Source organism: Bos indicus x Bos taurus, chromosome 21, assembly GCF_003369695.1.
Source record: "Bos indicus x Bos taurus breed Angus x Brahman F1 hybrid chromosome 21, Bos_hybrid_MaternalHap_v2.0, whole genome shotgun sequence".
Lineage (NCBI taxonomy): Eukaryota > Metazoa > Chordata > Mammalia > Artiodactyla > Bovidae > Bos > Bos indicus x Bos taurus.
Genome location: NC_040096.1, coordinates 22,037,807 through 22,064,646, shown reverse-complemented (window position 1 = coordinate 22,064,646; position 26,840 = coordinate 22,037,807). Strand labels below are relative to the sequence as shown.

The window sequence follows — 26,840 nt, the reverse complement described above, 5'->3', positions numbered from 1 at the left end:
CAATAAATACCCCGACTTATTTCCTTCTTGCCTGGACTGTTATGGAAGTTTTTCACTTGGTCTTCCTGCCTTCAGACTTTCTCCTTTCAATCTACCTCACATTCCACTGCAAGAACAATCTCTCCAAAACAGAGGGGATACACGTATGTGTATAGACTTCCCAGCTGGCTCAGTGGTAAAGAACCCACCTGCCAGTGCAGGAGCTGCAGGAGACGTGGGTTCAATCCCTGGATTGGGAAGCTCCCCTGGAGGAGGAAATGGCAACCCACTCCAGCATTCTTGCCTGGGAAATCCCATGGACAGGGGATTCTGGTGGGCTACAGTCCATGGGGTTACAAAGAATCGGACCCAACTGAGCGGCTAACACTTTGTGCCTTTTTACTTCACTCTCTAAATTACTTCTTTCTTTTCTTCGTGATTTGGTTAGAGGTTCTCAGACTTTGTAAACTGTTCTTCTTTCAGGACAGAGGCAGTAAAAGATTTTAAAGATGGAGATAATTTTAAAGAAAAGTAGACAGGCACCAACTTTAGACTTCAATTCAGTTCAGTTCAGTCACTCAGTAGTGTCTGACTCTCTGCCGACCCCATGAATCTCAGCACGCCAGGCCTCCCTGTCCATCACCAACTCCCGGAGTTCACTCAGACTCACGTCCATCGAGTTGGTGATGCCATCCAGCCATCTCATCCTCTGTCGTCCCCTTCTCCTCCTGCCCCCAATCCCTCCCAGCATCAGAGTCTTTTCCAATGAGTCAACTCTTCGCATGAGGTGGCCAAAGTACTGGAGTTTCAGCTTTAGCATCATTCCTTCCAAAGAACACCCAGGACTGATCTCCTTTAGAATGGACTGGTTGGAAGTTAGTTCTATCAATTTTAAGTTTAGTATAAATGCTGATGCCATCTGAGTGAACATCACTATACCAAAATCGCCTTGGAATTTTCAAAATTCTATTTGAATCAGAAAGATTTACGAATTCATGAATAAATAAATGTGAAAGCACCGCATAATAGTGTTTTTTTCTTTCCCACTAGGTTTCTGTGATGGTGAGAATGACGTGCATGGGGAAGGTAATGATCTGATTTCACCTACCTGTGCTGAGTGGGATGCTGACTGTCGTGTACATAACCTCCTCTTAACATCTGATCTAGTTAATACTCAAGTTTTCTGGACTTCCCAAAAACGCTGACAAGTGCTGACTGGTTTACTTTTCTGAGATGCTCTATAAAATTAAGGCCAGCCCTGATCAAAGCCGCGAGAAGGGAAATGTGTGGTTAGACTACAAAGGCTCCTTGTCATCTGGGTCCCCATGGTCCCATAGTCACAAGGCTGTACAGGGGAGCAAAAGTTGTGATCACATGAGAATAGTGATGAGACACTTAAGCCATTGGTTGTTCCAATATCCTTCCTTCCTCAGCTGTCTTTCTCAGCTTGTTTAGAAAGTTTTGTGAGCCAGTAATCGAAAGATATAAATAATGTGAGGAAAATGCAAAGTGATTGCAAAGTGAAATTGCAAACCTTATAGAAGATAATGAGTTTCATAAAGCTGATTAATGTTGGGGATCTACTAAATGACTCTGGAAGCCATCGACAGATGAAGGCCTGACACAGCTCATTTATTAGTTCAGTACCAGGCACTGTTTTCTTTTCCCTAAAATTTTATAACCTGAAATTTAATTTTCATAATCTGAAAGTGAACAACTAAATTAGGTTTATACACCGCAGGGGTCAGGACTTACAGGGATTGTGATAAATGGGGCGCTTCCTGTGCCAGAGGTGCACATCTCTTTCGTCATCTTATGTACTCCTTTCTGGGAAGGCCATTTCAGGCCAGGAGTAAAATCATGAAAAGTTGAAACAGCAATAAATATCTAATCCACTAGGACAGAAATAAAGCGATGGCTGCAAGGTTGTTTGCATTCCCCCAGTGAGTTCTTTGAAGAATTACAGCCAGTCTTGGGTATGAAGTGACAAAAAGCAATGAACTTCTCCAAGGAAACAATCCCCTTTACAGTGCTGTAGTCCATTCCAGCCATATTCTTGTGACCAGACTCTCATGAGGAGTAGCCTTAAGTCATCTCACGCAGCCCTTGCAACTTTTCCTGTCATCTGATGTTATCTTTCAGGGGCTTCCCTGGTGACTCAGATGGTAAAGAATCTACCTGCAATGCAGGAGACCTGGGTTAGATCCCTGGGGCAGGAAGATCCCCTGGAGAAGATTTCCTCATCTGGGTTCTCAACTCCTCTTTCTGCCCCACACCCAGCCCAGGACCAGGCATCTTCACTGCCACCTTGTCTTCCATGGAATATTCCTCTTCTCTCTTTGTTATCTTCCTCATTCCCTCTTTCCTGGGTTTTTGTGGGTCCCCCCTCATCCCTTTTCTTCCATCGTCTCCTCACCAGGTTTGCAAGGCCCTCCCTGACCTGACCTTGACCTTCCCACCCTTCTCCTTTATATACTCAGTGGCTGTCCATCGCCTCCACTCTCTCTCAGCCTTTGTTCATATTGCTCTCTCTCTGGGGATGGCCGTTTCCTGTGTCCCTAAAAGGCTGCCCTCAGTGCCGAGCCCTAGAGACTGGGCTCTTCCTGATCCACCCAGAGCAGCACTGAGCCCTTCGACCTTTGGGGCCTTCCCCCATCCTCCTTCCAGACATGGGTATCCACATGCCACCCTTTCCCATGTGTAGGGTATGAAATCCTCAGGGGCTGAATTCACGTCTCACCCATGCATCCCCCACAGTAACACTCAAAACACCATCTGTAGTAGACAGTCAATATGTGTTAACTCAGCCGTTTTCACAGAGGTCATTTGTTGGGCCAGAGGTGGGGGTGCGGTGGGGGGCCTTCTAACACGGCGACTGTGCTTCTTCTCCCCTTCAGTGGTGTCTTTCCCCGGCCCGCTGAGGGAAGAGAACCTGCTGAACGTCCCCAAGCCACTCCCGAAGCAGCTGTGGGAGACCAAGGAGGTGGGTGGACAGCTGTGCTCCTTGTCACTGCATGTTTGCCCTTCAGAGATCAGCGTCAAGTCCCAGAGAGGATTTGGGGGAAAAAAGTAGAGCAGAAGTCTGGCGACAGAGATAGAAGAATATACTAGGGGATGATGGTTCAAATAAAACAAGCATAATTATATCGATGAATTAGCACAACCATCTCTTAACTTTCTAGTTCTCATGTGAATTCCCTCTTTCAGAAAGACTGGTTGGTCCCTCCTGTCTCTTTCATATTATAGGAAGTGCTGAAACCCAGTTACAAGTCAGAGGCAGATGTTTCTGTTTTGTAGCCAACACCAGCTGCCAGTCACTAGCTTCTGTCCATAATGGCTGGTTCACCAGATAACTCCTTTCTTTAGTGAAACCCATTTGACCCGAGTCACCTGGAGGTCAGAAAGAAGTCTTCTGTTTAACAGTTTCTAAGACCTTTGAGTACTTGCCCCTGTCTCCACCATGGCTCCCTCTCTGTTAAGCCACCTGCTGTGGAAGAGAGGGGGGTCCCGTGGTACCCAAGTCAGGCTTTCTTCCATACGGAATCTGCCACCTCTGAAAGAAAACAACCCATCCACCCAGCCCTGAGAAAAAGGAAACCAAATGAACTTTCTGGACAACCTAATATATATATATATATATATATATATATACATATATATATATATATATATATACACACACACACTAAAAAATAATAATAATAAAAGAATGAACCTATTGACTCAACTCTTCTCCCAGAAACGAGCAATGGAGAACTGCAGGTCCGTAAGAGCTCAGTGGGATGAGGGGCACTCCCTGGTGGTTCAGTGCTGCGGCTGTTCGTGTTGTCTCGTGCTTAACCACTGCCGCCTGGGCAGGCTTCCTGTGGGCCAGTTTCTTCTGCCAGGTCTACCAAAGTTGTCGTTAGCATCAGGGTGGGCTGGAAAGGTCTTTTGTAAAAGCAAGATGTTTTGACATTCTGTCTTTTTTGGGGAAAGAGATGTAAAAATTCACATACTTAGACACAGGAGAAGCCCACTGTCCTTTTCCACAGGAGGTGCTGGTGGTTTTGGAGGCCTTCGTCAGAGGACAGCTGTCTTCCCCACAGAGGGGTCAGTGGCAGCCAGTCTCCTCTGAGCACCGGGAAGAAGTACTCTCTATAGAAAGAGGTGTTCATCCCTATTAGTTCTTTTTTTCCTCTGCTGTGCCGCATGGCTTGCAGGATCTTAGTTCCCTGACCAGGGATTGAACTCAGGACCAAGGCAATGAAAGCGCTGAGTCCTAAGTGTTGGACTGCCAGGGAATCCCCCTCATCTCCCTTAGCTGTTACAGATTTACACTTCTCCATAAATCACTTCAGTGAGAAGAGACGAGTCAATAGGTTGATTCTTTTTTTTTTTTCCTTAAGCATGTATTAGGTTGACCAAAAAGTTCGTTTGGTTTCCTGTAACATCTTAGGAAAAAAACCCAAACAAGCTTTTTGGCCAACCCAGTGTATATTGAGCACCTGTTGCCAGACATTGAGGTGCAGGGATGGGACAATAAATAAACTGAAAATACCCTCCAGGGGCATCCCTGGTGGTCCAGTGGCTGAGACTCCCCGCTCCCAGTGCAGGGCACCCCTGACTTCCCTCCCTGGTCAGGGAACTGGGTCCCACATGCCGCAACTAGAAGGTCCCCCATGCCACAGCTAGGATTGAGGAGCCCGGGAGCCGCAACTAAGACCCAGCGCTGCCAGATGAAGTGAATTTTAAAAGGCAAGGAAGAAAAAAAGAAATCCCCCTAACTTAGATTTTAGTTGAAATATTTCTTTTCTTCAGATGTTAATTTCCTCTTTCTTCACTCTAGTTTATGTCTCTTTTTTCTTCTGTTCCTCCGAGGCTCGTTAAAAAATGAATGTCTATTTAAAAGCTCTATGGGAAGCATATTGGCCTTCTATAAGCAAATAATTCATTTAGAAGAGAATCATCTAGAAGCATCAAATTAAGAAAATTTATTAGTATCTTGCCTCCCTTATGCCTGGAAAAGTCTAGTCAAAACTTAAACGGCTGCTTTGTGAGGATGCTGTTTCTATATGCTGGCTCTCCACTTGACTGACTGGAGCCCCAGGATACCTGCAATGACAGTTTTTAAAATCTTGAATCTGGCTTTACAGTGAGTAAGCCCGGCTTCCTATGTCTCTCCCCAGATCCAGTCCCTGTCTGGGCGCCCTCGGTCCTGTGATGTGGGAGGTGGCAGGTAAGAGAGGTTCTTTCAGTTCTTGTTTCAGGGCCGTCCTGAGGGTTTTACCAAAAGGAATGTCTCGCTGCTTCATCAGAGAACACTGAGAAATTTCACTCATTACATGAGTTGAAAGTCAACTGAATTTTCACAAAAACAACAGCTCTTTTTTGGTATGCTCATATTTCATTTGTTCAAAGTAATTATATGACATAACTGCAAAAGTAAAACTGCCATAAATATGTTTGAGAATGACATCACCGACTCTGGGTAAACAAACAGCCCCACTGGAGGAAGCCAGGGCCTGCAGGCGTTGAGGGAGCCCGCCAGCCTCACGCCTTTGGAATCCGCGGGCCGCTGGCAGCTTGGTGAGCCAGAAGTTGCCTAAGAGAGTTTGCACAAATATACTGAATGCCACAAAACCATGAACCTCAAAGGGATAGATTTTGTGTTATGTACATTTTATTTTTACCACATTTTTTTAAACTAATGGAAGATGATTAAATAGGAAAACTTGTGATATTAAAAGGAGTTTCTGTGGAACAGCTAATTAATGTATTCAGAAGTATACAACTTCACTCCCTGAAAAATGTGAGAGACAGCTTTCAAAAAAAAAATATGTGTAGTACTAAAAGATTAAAACGTTCCTGAGGAGATGGGACCAAGGAAGAACGTGGAGACAACAGAGGTGATGAGGCCCACACACTGACAGACCCGTGAAGGTGCACTCACCGAGTGACATGGGGAGGGCCCTCTCTCGGGTTCTTCACAGAGAGGACTGAGCCCTGGGGTGCACGGTGGGGTCCTGAGAGCATGGGGGGCAGGGAGGGGGCCCAGTGACCCTCAGGGCTGCCCCCCAGGCTTGGAACAAAAACCTCGGAACGGCAGCTCTTTCCAAAGCCAAACCATGTGGTTTGAAAGCTGGCCTCTTGCATGACCTAGCTGAGCGCAGGTGCACTTTCTAGATGGTCTGACGGTCTGCAGAGGAACTCATGCTGTAGTACCTCAGGCCGTCCTTCTTTCTCACCTCCCCTGTTGTCTAACAGCCCTGAGTTCAGGGCCCACCCTCCTGAGCAATGGCAGCTCAGGCATTCTTTTCAGCTAGTTAAATATAAACCCATGCAGTGAACAGCCCACTGAGCTGAGATCAGGGTTGACCTCTTGAGAAAGTCAGAATGCCCTCTAGGAGGCCCACTGGGTGAGACCAGCACACCTAGGGGTATAGGTCATCCCCACAGTGAGGGCTGAAGATTCTTCTCAAGAATTCGTTTTGGCTCAATCCTCAGGCAGATGGGTGATCGAGGCCCCACAGGCCTAAATTACAGAAGGGGCTGCGTACTTTCAACTCCTCATCCCCGCCCCCGAGAGCTTTGAAACCAGGGTTCCTTAGGTGACAAAACTTGCTTTCCTGCTCTTACACTAGGTGTAGGATTCTGTCCCGTGACTCCTGTTCATCTGGTGTTTATTGACCCCCCTACTCCTAGGCACTGAAGCAGAGCAGTGAACAAAACAGAACAGGTCCCTGCTCTCAACAAGCTGAGGCTCCTGTGGAGCAAAGTAGGCGAAAACAATCAAGCCAATGAATACACGTCATGTATTGTTAAACCCAGTGAGGAAAAAGAAAACCGAGTAAGGAGAAAGGCGACCACAGATGTCTGCAGGAGCCTCTCTCATATGATGAACTGTGACCAGAGTCCAGGATGCAGTGCAGGGAAGGGCAGAGGGAACAGCAGGCGCGTGCCTGCCGAGCATGGAGGCAGGTGCAGCCTGACCCGGAGTCAGGCTGGACTCGTCGGAGAGTTCTGAACCAGGGAGTACGTCATCTGCCTTAATAGAGGATCCAGGAGGTGGTTCTAGCAGCTGTATATGCAAAGTTACAGTGTATATTCCTCTCAAGCAGAGGGAAGGTACTTTGAATGTCAGTGACAACCTGGGTTGTGTTTGTCACGGCTACCTTCTCCATCCCTGCTCTGTGCTACCAGACGCTGTTTCTGCCTTCACCTTGCCTCCCTCCCTCTGAGCACCCAGTCAGAGAGCCCGTTGCCCTCATAGCGAGCAGCTCTGCATTTTCAAGTTTATTTCCTAGTCCTTGGCCCTAACACTGCAACCAGCTGTCTGGAAGACAAAGTATCCCATTCAGCTTTTCTACAGTCTAAATCATCCTCCTTCCTCACCCCAGAAGGACCCCTTTCCTACTTCCCCTTCTCTCTTCAAGCCTCCACAGTGATCCCAGTCCTACTTCACCAAGAAAAGAGAAGCGGCAGGAATGAACGCCCAGCTTCCCTCCCGCCCCTCACTCCATGCCTCCCAGCCCCACGTGCCATCCTTCCTGGTTTCTAGTCCCAGGGACCCATCTGTTCACGCCCGATAGCTTTACCCATGTCCTTGGCCCTTCCAGAGGACTCTCTCCTGCTTATCCTTCCCGCTTCTGTGTTTTCTACCTTTCCCTGTCTACTAGGTCTTCTCTCTGCATTAATCACAGTTAAGGATTCTGCACCGAAAAGTACTATCTGACCTTGCGTTCCCTTCTAGTTCCCTCCTTCTCAGCCACACTTCCAGACTTCTCAGCCACACTTTCTGAAAGGCTTTCCCCTCGAGGCTCCCTTACTGCTTTGTCTGTTCCTCGGCCCACGGTGGCCTGGCTCCCTCCCACACTGTTCTGACAGAACGTTCCTCGAGAGACATCCCATGACACATTACCGAAGCTCAGCATCTACAGCAGAAGTCCTCCTCTTACCCACACCACCTACCCTGTCCCCAGTCTACTCATGTGCTTCCCTGTTCCCGTCCTGGTGGGGGTGGTTCCATCCATCCCTGTGCCAGAAAATCAGGAGTCGCCCTTGAGCACTTCCTTAAACACCTCCAGAATTTCTCCCTATCTCTCCGCCTCCACGCTCTCATTATGTCTTGTTGACTGCTCAGCAGCAGCATAACTCACCTCTTTGCCTCCAGGCCCCGCTTCTTACACCCTCCCCCAAGTCTGGCCTAAGGATGAGTGTGTCTTTCCGTGCTCTGCACCTTCCCTTGGCTTCTTGTCATCAGTTTAAGCCTCATGTACTTTCTGCCCCCTCCTCCAGGCCCATCTCCTGTCACATCCCCCCGTCCTAAACTTGACCTTCCTGATACTCCAGATACTGCTTTGTCCAAGTCTCCTGAGGCCCTGATGCCAGTGGGCCGCACCCGGAAGGTGCTCCGCTGTGTGTGCTGTGCTGAGTCAAGGGCCCTCAGTTGCATTCACCATCTTCCTCCTATCCTGGCTGAGGGCACCTCCTCCAGCCACTCTCCTCCTCTTCACCCCCTCTGTTCTTTTCCTACATCAGATGTGGACCGCACAGTTCCTTCTAACCGGTTCTCCCCAGTAAGGAACCCTCCACACCACAACTACAGGGGCCTCTCTAAACTGTGGTTCTCCATTTCACACCTGGGCTCCCTGTCTCCTGCCATCACTGATCTACACTCTCCAGAACAGCCTCTCATCACGCCCTTGTTTCCTCCCTCGCCCGCTCATCTGCCCCCACTTCCACACTCTGCCCAGCGCCCTGGCCATGCCATGCTGCCGGCTGTTCCATGAGCACAGGGTCACACGATTCGCAAGACCCTCCCTCCCCAACCATCCCCACAACCACGACTCCTGCTTCTGCGTTCCCAGTGACACTTGTATCAGTCCTGGACCAGCGAGCTTCCTGCCATACTGCAATCGCTTGCCTTACCTGTCTGTCTCCAGCCTGTCTGTGAACTCTAAGAGCAGTGCCCCTCCAGCCATGGGCTCAGCGGCCCCTCCCCGGGCCCACACTTCAGAGGGCTCCACTCCCATGACGTAAGGAGTCCAAGGGGCTAAGAGGATGCGGGGAGCGGCCAGACCTGGGTCCCCAGGCTGGGGAAGACACAGGCCTGGTCTGCAGTGCATGACAGGGCTGGGGAGGTAAGCAGTGGACTGCGGGCTGGGGCTGCCTCTCTGCATGTTCCAGCACAGAGCTCCAAGGAGTGGGAGAATTCCAAACTTTAATCTGGCCTTCCAGGCTATTATAAAGGTACAATCTGTCAAGACGGAAACATAGAAGATAATTCATTTAAAGATTTATTGATTTGATTTATAACTTTAAAAGATTTAAACAGTTGGCCTGCGGGGCCCCCAACTGTACTCCTGCTCAAACTGCACACGCTCTGCTCATTCATCATCCTCCCAGCAGCACTCGGCCTGGTGCCTGGGCTCAGAGCAGCCGCGCCACCGATCCTGACAAAGGGACGGTCACATCTCTTTCTCACTTGAAAGTTTATGGAAACTGTTAATGGAAAAAGTATACTTTGGAAGGTATCTGGCTGATACAGGAGATTCTTTTTTTTGGGGGGGGGCGGGGAGGAAAGATAATTTAGAAATGTAACCAAAAGAATTGAATAAATGCAGAGCAGCGTCTCATATCTTACACAGTGCTTGACAATTTTCAAAGTACTTTTGCATCAATAATCTAACCTTCTGTACAGTGAAGTAAACCAGCTATATGTGTATCCCCTCCCTCCTGGACGTCCTTGTACAGTAGAGAGTAACGCAACATTGTAAACCAGTTGCACTCCCCCAAAAAAAAATGCTGACAAAGGAAAACAGTAAAAGCACATGCACGCAACTAATCTTGTCTTAGAAAAGATTCCTGCAACGCGGGCATAGATGACATCTTTAGTCTAGCATTACAGGTGAGCAGATCACACTCTCAGAACGAGGAAGAGGCAGTCTCCACGAGGACTTGGATCTTTGGTACCCACAGCTTTTATTGAACAAGGAAAGGTATCATACACATCCTATTCCCCAGCAGCCAAATGCATTTTAGAAAGTAATACTTAACCTTTCTTTTTTTCAGCACTTTCCCACACAATGGTCAAAACATGGGCCTCTCCCCCTTCCTGGGAACCCTGAACACTGGGGGGTCATTGCCAGATCTAACCAACCTTCACTACTCGGCACCACTGCCAGCCTCCCTGGACACCGGTGACCACCTCTTTGGGAGTATGAGTGTGGGGAACAGCGTGGGCAACCTTCCCGCTGCCATGACTCACCTCGGCATCAGAGGTTCTTCTGGTAAGTGGTCCCCGCTCCATCGGGCCCATGCCTGTGTCCCTTGGTGGCTCAGCCATTGGTGGTCCCTGGCCGGGTGGCATGTTAGTAAATCGTAGAGTGAGGATGACTGTGTCTGAGTTAGAGATAATAGCCCATTGGGCTTCCCAGGTGGCCCTGGTGGTAAAGAATCCACCTGCCAAAACAGGAGATGCAAGAGAAGTGAGTTCAATCTCTGGGTTGGGAAAATCCCCTGGAGTAGGGAATGGCAACCCACTCCAGTATTCTTGCCTGGGGATAGAGGATCCTGGTGGTCTACAGTCCATGGAGTCACAAAGAGTCGGACACAACTGAGTGACTGAGCACGCATGCACACCACCCACTAGCTCATATACCTCTCAACTCTGCTGACATTTCACTTAGGTGGTTCTCTTTCTGCTGAGTTTGATGAGCTCTGGGGCAGCTCAGTGAAACCTCATTCTTTTTTGTTGTTCTATTTTCTTTTGGGTGGGGGTAGGGGCAGAGTTGACCGCACCTCACGGCATATGGGATCTTAGCCCCCTGCATTAGGAGCATGGAGTCTTAACCACTGGACTACCAGGAAGGTCCAAAACCTCATTCTTCATTGTCTTCTCCAGCCCACGTGCCCCAGGGACTTGGAGAATAAGATTTGAGAGTCAAGAAATAAGTGTCCATTCTCTTCTGTGTTAGCTGTGGTCCTTTATCAACATATGATGATATTTAATAATTACAGATATCTCTCTAGATTCCTCCAACTTCCCAATAGATTGCAAAAGAGAATATTTTGAATTTTAGAAAATTGTGGGTACAAGGAAAATATCTATCCTTAATAGATATGTATATTAAGTATAAATCTGCCATAGTTCAAAACTACTGGATCAGATTTTCAGAAGTGCTTAAAGGTGCTTTAGCTTTACTAAAAAGCTTCTCATGAGGTGACTTGGCTGTTACCATAGGAGTCTGAGTCCCTGCCGCTCAGACCACATGTTGAAACATGACTGCATTTGCTTGAACCCTGACAGACGCTCTTGTCAATGTCTGGGGCAGGTAGTATAGCCTCTGGCCACAAGGGTCCTAAGAATGGTGGCATAGCCTATCTCCTTTAGAAAGATCCCCAGCAATGGTCTGTCAGTGGGGAAAGTGCTTGCTCTTTCCGCTCTGGGTTCAGTAAGACTTGTCTATGCAAATCTGAACTCACCACTCAAACGAGGGTGGGCCGCTTCATCATGGTCCCCTGGAAGTTTCTCTGTTGATTATAGTGATGCTGCCATTATGCTATTAATACATAATTTTAGGTTTGAAGAATTGACTTCAGAGACCACCCCTATTTTGGGGTCTCTGGGAGTCTTTGGGGTCTCTAGGGTCTTTGAGTTATCCTGCTGCTTTACTTATGTGACCTTGGTGACGTCTCTGAACAAGGTCACCCGAGGTCACGTGAGTCCAGCAGCTTTGGCACTTAGCCCCCTTGGGTCCTGGGGAAGCTGGCGTTCTCCAGAACAGCCTTGGACGCTGCTTCAGCTGAAAATCCTGTGTTTAATTGCTGGCTGTTATTTTCCTCAAACAAGCATTGTATTATTGAGGATATGTCACAACCAGTGCTTAAGTTTTTAGAGTTTCTATGCACTCCTTAAAAATGCATGGCATGAAAGATTGCATATATATTTTTTAAGATGTGTGTGCTTTCTTTCTGAATGACTGAGTTTTTTAAAAATGTCTAAATTCATATCTTTAGCTCTAATTTTCATTCTTATTTGAGCCAGCCACATCTCTGACTTTTCCATGGTGAGTTAGGTAGGGGGACAACCACTTAGAGTTTTGTCAGAGACATCTTTCCTACCTTTTCAAAATCAATTGTGTTGGGGTGTGTGTGTGTGTTAGTGCTCAATCATGTCCAACTCTTTGCTACCCTGTGGACTGTAGCCCATTAGGCTCCTCTCTCCATGGAATTCTCCAGGCAAGAATACTGGAGTGAGTTGCCATGCCCTCCTCCAGGGGACCTTCCCAACCCAGGTATTGAACCTGAGTTCTGCATTGCAGGCAGATTCTTTACCATCTGAGCCACCAGGGAAGTCCTCAGAATCACTTGCTGGCTAAAAATCCTTTGTCATTTATGCATTCCATAATTTTCATCTAATACTTAACTTTTTATCGATGTGGAACAACACAGACTTCTGCTCGCCCCAGCCGTGGGCACAAGAATGTGGGCTGGGCTCTGAAACACAGGGTCGCCCACGGAGATGCACTGCAGGGCCAGCATTCATTCATGGAATGAAGGCACTCTGCCAGGCCTTGGGCCAGGTGCCAAAGAGCCAGCAGGGCAGAGAACAGGCTCCCTGGGCTCCTGGAGCTTGTGTCCTTGCAGCGTGTGTTATGGAAATGCCTTTCCCAAACTCTCTTGCTCTGGCTAAAATTCACTCCCCTCCCCTTAAAACAAAGCACCAACAGGGGTGTCCTTTTCCCCACACTGGAGGAGACAGTGATGAACCGCTTTTCAGGAGCCAGAAAAACAAAGAGAAAGGAAGCCCTGGTAGAGGGTCCCTTCCTGTGACTTGGTGCTGGGCTCAGGGTGTTTAAAGAGCCCCCCGAGGCAGCCTGCCCCCCACATCGAGAGCCATGACACCCAGTAAAGGCAACCGAGGGTCCTGGCTGGTTGCCAGGGACAAGGCACTGGGGGCCCTGAACATAATGGATTGTCCGGCCTTGGGATCTGTTCTTGGACTGGAGCGGAGGGACTGAACATTCGCCTCTGCTGCCGCCTGCACCAGTTCTTGCTCTCCCGGGGTGGTTTACATGATCTAATTCTCGAGAAAAATCTGTTCTCATCCTTTTTTAAGAAGCTTTTTATTTTGTACTGGGGTAGAGCCGATTAACAATGTTGTGTGATAGTTTCAGATGAACAGCAAAGATACTCAGCCATACATATTCATGTATCCACTGTCCCCCAAACTCCCCTCCCATCAAGGCCACCACGTAACACTGAGCAGAGTTCCCCGTGCTGTACAGTAGGTCCTTGTCGAAACCATTCGCATCAGAATGGCGTCGTCCCTCTTAGTCTGAGTGCCTCTTCTCCTTGCCCTTGATACCACTTTTTTTCCCTTTGGCTTAAACAGCAAACATTTATTTCTCACAGTTCCAGAAGTTTGGCAATCCAAGATTAATGTGTCTGTGCAGAGCCCACTTCCTGGTTCATAGGTTCCTATATATATATATATTTTTTTTTAGTCGGACTATAAGTGCTTTACAGCATTCTGTTTGTTTCTGCTGTACAACCTTGGTACCTTTTCCAGCAGGAGAGTTGCCCGGAGCTCCTTCTCACACAAAATCATCATCAAGTACAAATAGGAAATTGAGTTTTTTCTTTACTGTTTGGGAAACAGAAGATTTGGTCGGTAACTATGAGGTGTACATTGCAAACGATCTGTCTTCCAGGTCTCCAGAGTTCTCGGAGCAACCCCTCCATCCAGGCCACGCTCAACAAGACAGTTCTCTCCTCCTCCCTGAACAGCCGCCCAGAGGCCTCCGCTGCCAGCGCCTCTGCCCTCCACCCTTCACTCCGCCTCTTCTCGCTCAGCAACCCATCCCTTTCAACCACCAGCCTGAGCGGCCCACCCCGGCGCAGGCAGCCACCCGTCAGCCCCCTCACGCTGTCCCCCGGCCCTGAAGCACATCAAGGTTTCAGCCGGCAGCTCTCTTCAACCAGCCCCTTGCATCCGTATCCTGCCTCACAGGTAAAAAGCAAGCGAACTAACAGTGAAACAGACTGAAGCAGATGGGAACTGGACTAGGTCCTCACTCTAAGTGCGGTTCACGAGGCCTCAGATGCAGTCAGTTCTCACTTCTGTGCGAAATCAAATCATTCCTAATGCACTAATGGTTTTCTAAGAGCAGAGCTATTGTGTCGATTTGTCGTTGTTTAGTCACTTAGTCGAGTCCGACTCTTCTGTGATACCATGGACTGTAGCCCCCAAGGCTCCTCTGTCCGTGGGATTCTCCAGGCAAAGATACTGCAGTGGGTTGCCATTTCCTACTCCAGAGGATCTTCCCGACCAACCGATCAAACCCATATCTCCTGCATTGGCAGGTGGATTCTTTACCTCTGAGCCACCAGGGAGGCTCATGTGTTGATTACTCTTAAGCAGACACTGAACAGTTTGGGGTACTCTCAGGAAGTTGGAATTGGAGGAAAGGGTCAGGTGTGGAGGGTGAAACTCAGTTATGTCTGAAATACAAGGGAAGCCAGGTTGGGGTTTTAAGTTTGGTGTGGAAAATCATTAATTGACTATCTGAGCACTGTAAGCCACAGAGAAAGCCAAGGAAGACATTGAAATACCCTCCTGAAGCTTCCAGATTGAATTAGACCTCTTCCCTAATTACATCGACAGATTTAAGAACAGTCCTTCTCTTGTTGATTAAATACTTAGGTACAATAGGATCATATGTCTATAAAAGGGCCCAGATGAGTCTGTTTAGAAAGAGGCACACTTTGAAGTCACAAGCCTGTTACAGAAATTTAGGGTGGAAACATCATCTTTTTGACTTGTTGACTTTGTTTCTATTCTAAGTTTTCAGGGTGGTTTTTCACAGTCATCAGTGAACATGTTTTTAACCTGTTGGTCACTCCCTAGATATATTATAACATCCCTTACTCACCACTTCACTATAAGTGAGTAGTGATTTAGCAAGAAGAAGTTGACAGAACACAACAGAGGTTAGCAGATCCAGTTATTAGTCACTCTTTACCAATTATTAGCCATGGGATCTTTATTATATGAGTAATCCCTTTCGGGAGACGGTAAGAGTATTTCATAATTGTTTTTTAATGGTTCTTTCATGTTATTGGATTGCCTTTAATTTATTTTGCAAGATTATTTTACAGAGGCCTCTCTGGTGGTTCAGTGGTAAAAAATCTGCCTGCAGTGCAGGAGACAACACTTCGATCCCTGGGTCGGGAAGATTCCCTGGAGAAGAATAGCAACTCACTACAGTGTTCTTGCCTAGAGAATCCCATGCACAGAGGAGACTGAAGGGCTACAGTCCGTGGGATCGCAAAGAGTCGGACACGACTTAGCGACTAAACCACCACCACAAGCTTATTTTACAGGATGTAAAAAATAACACCATCTAGCTACATTTTAAGGAGACCGTAGAGATAAACAGCACTCTTTTTCACATATTTTCATTTTTGTCTGCTAAATATTTAAAAATTTAAAAAAAATCAATGTTATTTGTGCACATAATTTAAAAGGTCAAATAGTCCTAAAGGGCCTGTTATGAAATAACAGTTGTCTTCCCCGCCCCCGCCAGCCATATTTCTCACCACCTGGAGGTGGCTCCTCCCGGCCACTTTAGCTGCTCTCTGGTGTAACAGTGTTATTTCATGCTGGGTGTGTTCTAGGTTTTTAGTGGCAGGTGTTCTCTAACGACAGCCTCCTGTGGAAGCCTAGGGTTTAAGCTCTCTTTCAACCCTCCCAGGCCCCTCCCTTCCCCCTTCCCACGTGTTTTTCCTACTCATTCTCCCCATCTCCACAGTGTGGTTTATTACACTTAGTTTTGAATAGAACAGTACTCAGTGTTTAGTGTTTCCATGCTTGTATGTAATCAGAGTTGAACCCTATAGCTTAGTATGAAACAACAAAATGAGGATCTTTTTCTCCTGGGGGTTAATAAATGTCTTGTGTTTTCCTCACTGTGGTTTTCTCTGTATGTCTTGCTCTGTATTTGTATTCAATCTCAAACTGTCAGCATCGGGTAGATCTCCTTCTGATATATTAAACACGAGCCCTCCGGTAGCTTTCCTAGAAAGAGTACATGCGGCGTGGCTTGACTTCAGTGTGTCCTCATTCTCCCCACCTTTTAACTAATAATTGGCTAAGTGTAGAATTCAAATGTGAAATAATTTTCTCTTGAAGTTTTGAAGGTATTAATCTGTCAGCTTTTAGTTTCTAGAGTTGCTACTGAGAAATCCAGTGCCATTCTGATTCCTGAAGTGAATGAAGTGAAAGTGTTAGCCGTGTCCGACTCTTTATGACCCCATGGACTGTATAGCCTTCCAGGCTCCTCTGTCCATGGGGTTCTCCAGGCAAGAATACTGGAGTGGGTTGCCATACCCTCCTCCAGGGGATCTTCCCAACCCAGGGATTGAACCCACATCTCTTATGTCTCCTGAATTGGCAGGCGGGTTCTTTACCATCTAAGCCACCAGGGTACCCCCTCTGATTCTTAATACTTTGAATTAAATCTCCGTTTTTTCCTTGCGAGGTTTGCAGGATCTTGTTTCTTCCCCCCTTAGTGTTCTAAAACTTCAAAATAACATGGCCTGATATGAGTCTATCTGGTTGGTTTCTTCAGTCTGGAAACTCACCTCTTTCGTTTCTGAGAAATTTTCCTGAATTATTTCTTTGACAGTTTCTTCCCTTCAGTTTTCTCTGTTCTCTCTTGAATGTACGAATGTTAGCCATCCTGTACTTTCCCTCTAGCATCCTTATTTTTTTTCTTTCTTTTCTCTCTCTGTCTTTTTCCTCTGCTTTCTGGAAGAGTTTCTTAACATTATCTTCCACCCTTCTCTTGAGGTTTTCATTTCTGCTCTCATCCTTTTAAATTTTCAAGACATGTTTTGTTCTTGTTCTCTGAATGTTCCTCTTTTCATAGCATCATATTTATTCCATGGATGCCATAACATCTTTGATGTCTCTGAGGTTTTTAGTGATAATTTTTATTCCAGTTTCTTTTTATTTTCTTTGAATAGATATTTTCCAAATTGCATAGAAGCAGCGAACATGATATAATGAATCCTCCTATGCCCATCATCCAGCCTCAACAGTCATCAACATTTTTTTTTAAAGAAGTAGCTGTCTTTAGCTGTGCCAGGCCTTCGTTGCGGGAACCCGGGCCCCCCGCATTGGGAGTGCCTTAACCACTGGACCACCAGGGAAGTCCTCGACATTTTCATAATCTTGTTTTATCCATATCCCCTCTCTTAAAAAATGTGTATAGGGGTGCATATTATAAATAACTATGTATTTCTAAAAGATAAGGATTTTTTAATCACTCTATTATATTGATAATTCTTTTTCATGACAGCTTCTTCCTACATAAATTTTCCCAGGTTTGTTTTCTCAGTTTGTCTGCTTGGGTCTCTGACTTGCATCCAGACACATTCCTCATGATCTGGTGACCCTTGGCATCCTGCTCATATTTAGCAACAGGACACAGACTCATGCACACAAACTGCCTGGAAGCTCAGTGTAGGTGGGTGGGCCTGTTGAGTACAGTCTTCCCTGGAGACAGATCCAGCGCAGCTCTTGCCCTAGGGACCTTCTGGTATTGTAAGTTGGATTGTCTCCCAGGCTGGTCAGATCCCCAAAGGATGCTCTCCCCATCTTGCGCCTGGCCTGTGCCTAGACCCAGCACTGTGGGAACTGAGCTAGGAAAGAGGCGGAAGCTCAAGGGGCCACAGTGAGCTTTTTTTTTTTTGGCTTTCTCAGAAGCCCTGCATTCTCAGCAGTGCCTCACCTTCTAGGGTCTGGTGCACCCAGTCCAGAGACCCTGGGGCCATACTCCCTCCAGAGTGCCGCCCTCAGCCTCCCTGCAGGCATGGGCTCTGGAGCCCACTGCTGCCTGCCAGCCTCTCCAGATTTAGCTTCGTCTTCTCCCGCTGCTGTCCTCCCCTCCCCCCAACCCCCACCCGCGGGGACTCTGCAATGGAACCAGACCGCCTCCCTGCTGCCAGCCCTGCATTTGGTTCCCTCAGGTCTACTCAGCCAGCTACTGCGTGTCCATCTGCTTTTCATTTTCCAAACTTTGTTGCCATTTTCTTCCTTTTCATTATCTTCATCCTCGTGTTTTTTATCTTCATTTTAGCATTATTTACGATGGTTTTCGTTTTGTTTATTAATGTTTATTGTTGTTTAATGTTGTTTTAGGGCTTCAGTGGGGTTTGGGGAGACAGCAGAGCTAAGTGCTTTTTTTCAGTCTTCTGTTTTTAACCAGAAGTTATGGCTGTTAAAAAAAAAACAAGCCAAACAAACATGATTTTCACTGAGAAAACTGAGACAAAACTGGTTAAATTGGCTGCATTTTGCTTTGTTTGTTTTTGAAGACAATAGAAATTGTCACTGAATGGAAAATGCTTTGTGGGGAAGTGACATTTGAAGTATACTTTGCAGGAACAGAAGTAGGTTTCTCAGAGCACAGTGTAGACTGCCAGACGAGGAGAATATCAGGATTTTTCCTCACTTTGACATTTCCTAACTGTAAAGGGGGGTTTCCCTGGTAGCTCAGCAGTTAAAGAATCTGCCTGCCAAGCAGGAGACTCAGGTTCAATCCCTGGCTCAGGAAGATCCCCTGGAGAAGGAGATGGCAACCCATTCCTGGGAAATCCCATAGACAGAGAAGCCTGGTGGGCTACAGTCCATGGGGGTCACAGAGTCTGACACAACTTAACAACTAAACAACGACAGCATCCACGGAAGACTGACCACTAGCAACTCAGAAGCTGAGTAGTTAGTGGCTTTGTTTTTCAGATGGTGTCCTCGGATCGAAGCCCGCTCTCCTTCCTGCCCACAGAAGCTCAAGCCCAAGTGTCCCCCCCACCCCCTTACCCCGCAGCCCACGACCTGCCCCAGCCTCTGCTGCAGCAGCCCCATGCCCAGGAGCCGCCTGCCCAGCAGCCCCAGGCGGCCTCATCGCTATCCCAGTCGGACTTCCCGCTCCTCACAGCCCAGGTGAGTCCCACCCGGAGCCCCAGGCATGAGGGGACGCTAAATGGTTCCAAGCTAAATGGTTCCTTCCTTGTTCCCTGAAGGGCTCATCTTTGACCAGCTTCTTCCCAGATGTAAGCTTTGACCAGCAGTCCATGAGGCCAGGTCCAGCCTTTACCCAGCAGGTGAGTGATCGCCTGGGCCTGCCTCGTCCCCACAGCAGGAACTGTCACCATCAGGCTGCTCCGCGCGGGAAACCCACACCCAGCAGGCTCGGTCGGTACCTCACTTCTCCGACCTCGATGCACTCAGTGGCTGGGGAGCTGGCATTGCCCTGAGCCCTAGCTGCTGGTGCTGGCTGCCTTAGTTCATTGTCAGGTGTCAGCGGAGGGCCTTTTGGAACACGTGGTGGAAGACTTGTGATGATATTCTAGCCAGAGAATTGTAGACACGCTCATGCTGGAAGGAACCTAGCAATCCATGGGTCTATCATGATGAGGCGTCAAGGAGCAGGCAAAGGCTTTGCCTCAGCCCGAGTTGCTGTGTGTGGCCTCCTGGGAGCCCATCCTAGCCAGGCAGGGGTCCTTCCTGAAGGTTCTTTCATGGAGCCATTTTCTTTTGCTTTTTAGTTTCTCCCTAATAACATAGACTCCCTAATATCTTCCCTGGTGGCTCAGAGGTTAAAGCGTCTGCCTCCAATGCAGGAGACCCAGGTTCAATCCCTGGGTCGGGAAGATCCCCTGGAGAAAGAAAGGGTAACCCACTCCAATATTCTTGCCTGAAGAATCCCATGGACAGAGAAGCCTGGTAGGCTACAGTCCACAGGGTCATAAAGAGTCGGACACGACTGAGCAACTTCACTTACTTAATAACACAGACAATCTTTTATATCCCTAGATTTTATTTTGTTGTTTAATCACTAGGTCATGTCCAACTCTTTGCAACCCCATGGACTACAGCATGCTAGCCTTCCCTATTCTTTACTATCTCCTGGAGTTTACTCAAACTCATGTCCATCAAGTAGGTGATCCCATCCAACCATCTCATCCTCTGTCACCCCCTTCTCCTTTTGCCTCAATCTCTCCCAGCATCAGGGTCTTTTCCAATGAGTTGGCTCTTCGCATGAGGTGGCCAAAGTATCGGAGCTTCAGCTTCAGCATCAGTCCTTCCAGTTAATATTCAGGGTTGATTTCCTTTAAGATTTTATAGTATTCATTAATTATGGTTTGGGCTCCAGGATATATTACGGAGAGAAGGAAGAGCACTTTCCAGAACTTAACAAAAACAGTAAAACAAATAAAGACAGATGTTTTCTGTGTAGGCCATGGGAAGTGGTGAGAACCAAAAGTCTCTGCCGCCTGATTTTCTAGAGAAGCCATGTGAGTCTAGGTGAGTCAGTGTCTTTCTGAAAAGTGATGGAAACTCCTACTTTTGAAAGATTTTTTAATGATTTAAAAATTAACTTCAGGAACGGCACCTAAAATAGGCCCCAGTTCTGACCCGTCCTCATCAAGGCTTTTTGCAGAGAGAGGCTTGCTTGCATTCCTCCCTCTGAGTGACAGATTGAGAGGGGGCTACTGTCTCGTTTCTTTAGAAAGCAAAGAGGAAAAGAGCCCATCGCTTCCTTGGTTATAGACAGAGCCTTTGAAGGGTTCCCACCAATGGTAGTTTCCAGAAGCCTCAGTGTGCTGAGGAGGGAGGTGGCTGTGACCGGTGGGCCCGCAGAAACCACAGCCAGTGGCGTTATCCAGGATGGCGTAGAGCGCCAGGCAGTGTGCGCACAGGGACACATCACCCACAGCGTGGCCCTCGGGCCCCTCCTCCACTGCAGCACCCCCCGCCCTCCACTACCCAAGCATAATGTTTTGTGTGGGCTGTCACAGCAGAGAAGGGGTATGACAGCTCCCAGGGCTGGTTTTGCTTGGGGGCGCACAGCACGGTCCTTCCCAGGGAAGCAGAGGCCGTCCCTCACACAGTGACCTCTGGTGCCTCCAGGTGCCCCCGGTGCAACAAGGCCCCCGCGAACCACAGGACTCCTTTCATTTGAGACCAAACCTGTATTCCAACTGCGGGAATTTCCCAAACACTGTCCTGACAGGTGAGTGCGGCCACCTCCCAGCTGCTGCTTTCATGTTGCTATGTTTCTCCAGATACTGCTGTAAGACAGTCTAAACAACATGACATTATGTAAAGCCAAAAAATGAAAGCCCTGCAGCCCAGCTTTACCTTGTTGAGGTGTGGGAGTCCAGCCCCAGAGACTGCGAGGCAGTGGGGAAGGGCCTGGTGACCCAAGCCTTCTTCCGACCTGCTTAGTTTCCAGTGACTGACAACTATTCAGAGGGAGGAAACCTGCAGAACTGGGACGTGTGGAACTGAATGCAAAGAACACAGATTCCAGAGAAGGACTGTGGGCCTGGGAGTGGTTAGGACATGGGTGATGACTGTCCTGGTGGGTGAGATGGCAGGGGGTTGTCACCAGTCGTGTCCTGAGCGACCTGACCCCCACGCCTTCTAATCCGCACTGTTCTCCCCTCTCGCTGCTCTTTCCAGAAGACTCGAGCACCAGCCTGTTCAAAGACCTCAGCAGTGCACTGGGAGGCATGCCCGAGGTCAGCCTAAGCGTGGACACTCCGTTCCCACTGGAGGAAGAGCTCCAGATCGAACCGCTGAGCCTGGATGGACTCAACATGTTAAGCGATTCCAGCATGGGCCTGCTTGACCCCTCTGTAGAGGAGACATTTCGAGCTGACCGACTGTGAGGTGATCAGAATGGGACAGGAGGACTTATTTCTGAAACAGCTAAAACAGAACGGAATAGAACCAGCTCCACCCCTGGGCGTTAGTTATCTCGGGCTTCTGACCTGGAAGGAACCCAATTCCTCAGCTCCCAGCTCTCAGATGAGGTCCCATCTCAGTCACCATGGCCTTCTCTCAACCACAGAGCTGGGCACTACCCCTCAGGCCCGCAGCACAGGCCCTGTCGCTGCAAGCCTGCTGCTTTAGCACTTCTGATGACTCAGTCGTCACCACACCCGTGACATCTTTTACTGACCATCTAGCCGGTCGATGAGTAAAAGAAAATGTGTGCCGAGAGGCCTCAGTAGCCATGTATAATGCTCAGAACCACTGATCTCAGTCAACACTGAAGAAAGGACCCAGAGTGGGGGGGGCGGTCAGGGGCTGCGGGCCTCTGGGAGCCGACTCTCCTCCAGCGACGGTACCAAGCCCCACAAGGCCTGCCGTGGTTCCGCTGTCTCACCTCGGCACCCCAGGCAGCCATGGGATGTCCAGGGCAGCACGAAGGGCCAGGACTCCCTGAGAGGGCTCCATTGGAACACGAAGAAGGATTTTCGCCACACGTCCAAGAACAGACTTGAGTTGGGCAAACTGAATTCTAATTGGTTTTCTCCTGGTTTGTAATCTCTTCTCTGCTGCTGCAGTACCCCTTTTCCTTTGGATGAGAGGAAAAGGAAGACTATTTTATTTTATTCTGTCACTGAAAAAAAAATCAAAATCCCCTGGTAATGGATGAGCCTGAAGAGAACGGGGCTTCTGCTCGGTGGCTGCGGAAGACAGAGAGGGGGGCTGTGTGTAGGTATCTTACAGGTACACGATGTCCTCTAGACAAGCTGCAAACCATCTAGGCCTCCCTGTCTACAGACTGGCCAGGAGGAGCAGCCGGGGGTCTGGACCAGCAATTGTGCAGCAGCAGAGGGAAGCTGGTTCTCTGTGGAAAGGGGATGTTCCTGTCACCCTACTAGACCGTAAGCTCCTTGAGGGCAGAGACTGTGCCTTACCCATCACCAAACCCCTAGCACCCAACAAGTGCCTGGCACTGAACAGGTGCCGCCGACCCGTGCGTTGAATGCACACACGCGTGAATGAGCAGATGAATGCACGAATGAATGAATCTGCCTCGCTAGGAGGCAGTCTAATCTTTCACTGACCCTCTTCCTCACCAAAGCTTCTCAGAGCTTCAGCTTTTCTAACACTTGTGCCTGTGGTTAAGTGAAGCATACACTTTAAGATGCTTTTAACACTAGGTGACCAAGTCCACGCTTTGGCCACATGCCCTATCCTCCTCAAGGCTACGGACGTGGGTGGACACTGTCCTGTGAGTGCACCTAGGGTGGCTCAGCAAGCTGGGGCCTCCCCCATATTGGGACTCGGGGGTCCCGGCCATCACAAACATCTTCCCTCTCAGACCCATGTTTTGTTCTCAATTGCATTAAGAGATTCACCCTCTGAGGCTGAAGAAATAGTGTATAGTAAAACAAAGGCCTAATTTACGGAACCATCATTAGGCATCAGTACTTTAGCACAAAATGGTATTACTGTATTTCCACCAGCACCTGCCTCCTCTGATTCAGTCTATGCCAGCCCCTGACCAGAAACCCCAATGGGTGGGCTTAAAAGCCATCAGGGGAGGAGTCTGGGCAAAGGGGCCTCACGTGGGCCTGGGAAGACAGCATAGAGTGGACAGACACACTGAAGGAGGGATAAAGATGCTAGAGCCAGACAGACAGCTTCTTCCCAAGGGACACCAGGCACGATGCTGAAGGGTCCACCTAAAGAAGCAAGGCGGCGCCATGTGGGTCTGAACCTGACACATGTCCCTGGTGGCAGGAGGGGTCTGTCACAGGGTCCTGGGCTATTGACCTCTCCAGACCGTCTCCTATTTCCTTCTGTCTTCAGGGGGCTCCCCTCCCTCCAGTCTTTCAAGTAACCCCAGTGGTGCACTGATCCATGTCCACTGTGGAACCCAGGTCTTGGTCTTCCCGCATCACATTTGCTCTGAACACCCCAGCTCTTGAATTAGAAAGACCAGCGCCCTCCCTGCCTGAGCTCTGGCTCAGGAAGGGGCCATGGGCTTCCCCTTCAAAGCTTTAGTCCCAGTTAGACTTCTAGATTGCAGTGACTTTTTGTGAAAGAAAATGGCCTTTCATTGTACACAGCGCCCCAGCGTGCTGAAAGAGCCAGATGCTGCCTGCCTCTCGTGTGTCGGAGACCCCCTGAGATCTGAACTAGCCTTTCAGACAAGGGGGAGTGCTGATGTCATGAGAGGGTTTTTTTTGTTTTGTTTTGTTTTTTTAATGGAGATTCTAGGATAGTCTGCTCTCTACACAGTGCCTTACCCATGGTGATCACTGGTGTCAGGGTCCCAACTCTCTCTGTCTGCACAGCAGCCCAGCCATACAGCCAGAGACCCCGAGACCTGCAGGACCAAGTGTGCTCCCCCTGGGCATTCACCAAGGACTTGTGGAAATGGAAGGCTCCTGGGAAAAGTGACTTGTTTGGGGGGAGGGTAACGATGACAGTTAGGTTTAGCACTGAATCCAGTTTGTCCTTAGGTCCGTCCATCCCCTCTCTTCCTGTGAAAAGGTTTTGGACATTATACAACCTGCCTTGCTTACCCAGTGTCAAGGACACCCACAGACAGGGGTCACCCTGACCTCCTCACCGCTGCCTTTGGCCCTCAGCATCTGAAATGGCTGCAGACTTCAGAGTAAACTATTTTTCAATATTTAGTTTTTCACAAGAAATCGATGGTTGTACTACTCTCATTTACTAGCAGTTAAACAGCATAGAACTAAAAACCTATCTGTGTTTCTGTTTTTTCCCCCTTCTATACGGTTGTGGTTTTTAGGACAGAAGGTGTCAGGAGAACCTTGGTTATGTCTCGATCAACATGAATTCTCCACTATCCTGTCTCATTTCTCCTAAGTCTACTGTATATTACCTGAGCTGAAATGTATATCCCAGTCCATTTGCATAGTTGAAGACACTTCCTACTCTGACCCTCGTCGTCTTTTCTGATTCACGCACGGACGGTCTGGTCCCAAGCGTGTTTCTTCCACTGCTTTGTGATGGAAACATCACAGCAAAACTAATCAGACTTCCCATCAGTATCCTAGTCCACATGCCCCTCGTCAAACAATATTTAAAGATTGGAAATTCGTATAAAGTAGCTTCCAAGTTTTATAATGCATCGTTTTACATCTTTCGTAATTAAAAGCAGCACAATAAGGTTGTATGTGTGTCTGGTGTCTTCCTTGGCTTCTGGTGAGATAAACCGGTGGCGAGCCCTTCTCAGTGCAGCCTGAAGTCAGAGATTTCTGGTCCATGGCTGAGCAGAGCCTGCACTGGCCCACTTCTCTTAATATGTGCTGTGGCGCCCAGTCCTGAGAGAAGTCCAGAAGGAAATAGCGAAGTAGGGGCACATGTGTACCCAGGACAGAGGCATCATTGTAGGGGCTCAGCATTCCACTCCCTCTTCTGAGGTTCAAGCCACTGATGTGCCTCCCCCAGCCTCTCTGCTGCAGGTACTGGTCTTTAGCTCTTTCAATCCTAAAGGAAATCAACCCTGAATATTCACTGGAAGGACAGATGCTGAAGCTGAAACTCCAATACTTTGGCCACCTGATGCGAAAAGCCGACTCGTTGGAAAAGATCCTGATGTTGGGAAAGATTGAGGGGAAGGGGAGAAAGGGGTAACAGAGGATGAGATGGTTGGATGGCATCACCAGCTCGATGGACAAGAGTTTGAGCAAGCTCCGGGAGATGGTGAAGGACAGGAAAGGCTGGCGTGCTGCAGTCCATGGGGTTGCGAAAAGTCGGACACAACTGAGTGATTGAACAACAACAACCCATTTCACCAAGGACTTGGGTTCTGCTTTCTACCCTCCACCCTTCTCCCCCTGTCCCAGCAGGGTTCAGAGTGTTGACCTCTCCAATCAAACAGCCTCAGCTGCCCCCAGAGACCCACTTCCTCAGCCGCACCCAAGGCTCGTCAGAAAGATGACTCTTCTGAAACCTTACTCAGAAATCCCCCTTCTGACCCTGACTTCCTGAGCCACCATTTCTACTCCAGTCCCCACACACCCTGTTACCTGACTCCACTGGGACTTCTATCCCATGTCCTTCCTCTCAGTCTGCCTGTCCCCTCTTCATTCCCTGGCCGAGCCCGCCGACTCAGAGGCCTTCAGGACACCCTCAGCAGCCCTCCTCCTGCTCTGACCCTGGCGTTTCTCAGTAGCCGCACACTGCCCCTAAACCCCCTCCCTCTTCTGCCTCCAGATCTCTCCTCTCATCAGGGCCCTTCTCTCCTCACAGCCGGAAACTCCAGGTTTCCTTCAGAGGGCAGCTCCCTCAGCAACCCAGCTGCCCCCACGCCATCCTTTCTCATGGAAAACGCCTAAATCTACCCATCCGTACCTCCCTCCCCTCTTTTTCACGTGTGATTTATCTGTGCTTCCTCCAAGGATTCCTGGTTCTCCCAGGCCTCCTCCTCATCCTCTCCAGCAGCTTTTCACCCTCAGTCCAAAGAGGGTCTATGTGTGTGTTTAGCTCCTCAGTTGTGTCCGACAACGCCACGAACTGTAGTCCGCCAGTCTCCTCCATCCATGGGATTCTCCAGGCAAGAATGCCGGAGTGGGTTGCCATTCCCTTCTCCAGGGGATCTTCCCAACCCAGGGCTTGAACCTGGGTCTCCTGCATTGCAGGCAGATTCCTTACCATCTGCGCCACAGTCTCCTCCTTTCTAAAGGCCAACAGTGAAACAACGGTCTCAACTCTGACTTCTCCTCCAACCACGACCTCTCTCTGGAAGAGTCGCTCATGCTCAGCTCTGGTCTCAACTCCTCTGGCCAGTCCAGTCCCTCTCCTCTGTGGCCCTCCCCTGACATTTGAGCCCTGTGGCTGCTCCTGTTCCCTCCCCTAGGTCCTCTGTCTGGCTCCAGTAAATCCTCTTGTTCTCTCAGGGCACGTCCTCCACTACCATCTCTTTTCTCAGAACCACTGTCCCCAGGCCATACCTCTAAGCTGATGGGCCCCGACATCCAGCCTCCCATCCCCCTGCCTGTTAGCTCAGGCTCACCTGCGCTCCGCCCCATGT

At 48.8% G+C, this 26,840-nt stretch overlaps 1 protein-coding gene and 1 non-coding gene across 4 annotated transcripts in view; both read left to right on the top strand.

Annotated features, from left to right (window-relative positions):
- The window catches only part of CRTC3 (CREB regulated transcription coactivator 3), a 96,066-nt gene extending 71,086 nt beyond the window's left edge, over positions 1-24,980 (top strand). The window contains exons 7-15 of one of the 3 annotated variants that reach the window (XM_027522049.1): positions 1,030-1,065; positions 2,877-2,962; positions 5,148-5,197; positions 10,033-10,250; positions 13,677-13,975; positions 18,770-18,970; positions 19,051-19,131; positions 20,942-21,044; positions 21,500-24,980. In XM_027522049.1, coding sequence (XP_027377850.1) covers positions 1,030-1,065; positions 2,877-2,962; positions 5,148-5,197; positions 10,033-10,250; positions 13,677-13,975; positions 18,770-18,970; positions 19,051-19,131; positions 20,942-21,044; positions 21,500-21,705 — 1,280 coding nt within the window. In that variant the 3' untranslated portion in view covers positions 21,706-24,980. The other 2 variants (XM_027522048.1, XM_027522050.1) reach the window with 2 other exon arrangements.
- On the top strand, positions 19,609-19,680 carry TRNAW-CCA. The gene has a single exon. It is a non-coding gene; the product is annotated as a tRNA-Trp (tRNA).
- Positions 24,981-26,840: the final 1,860 nt, after the last annotated feature.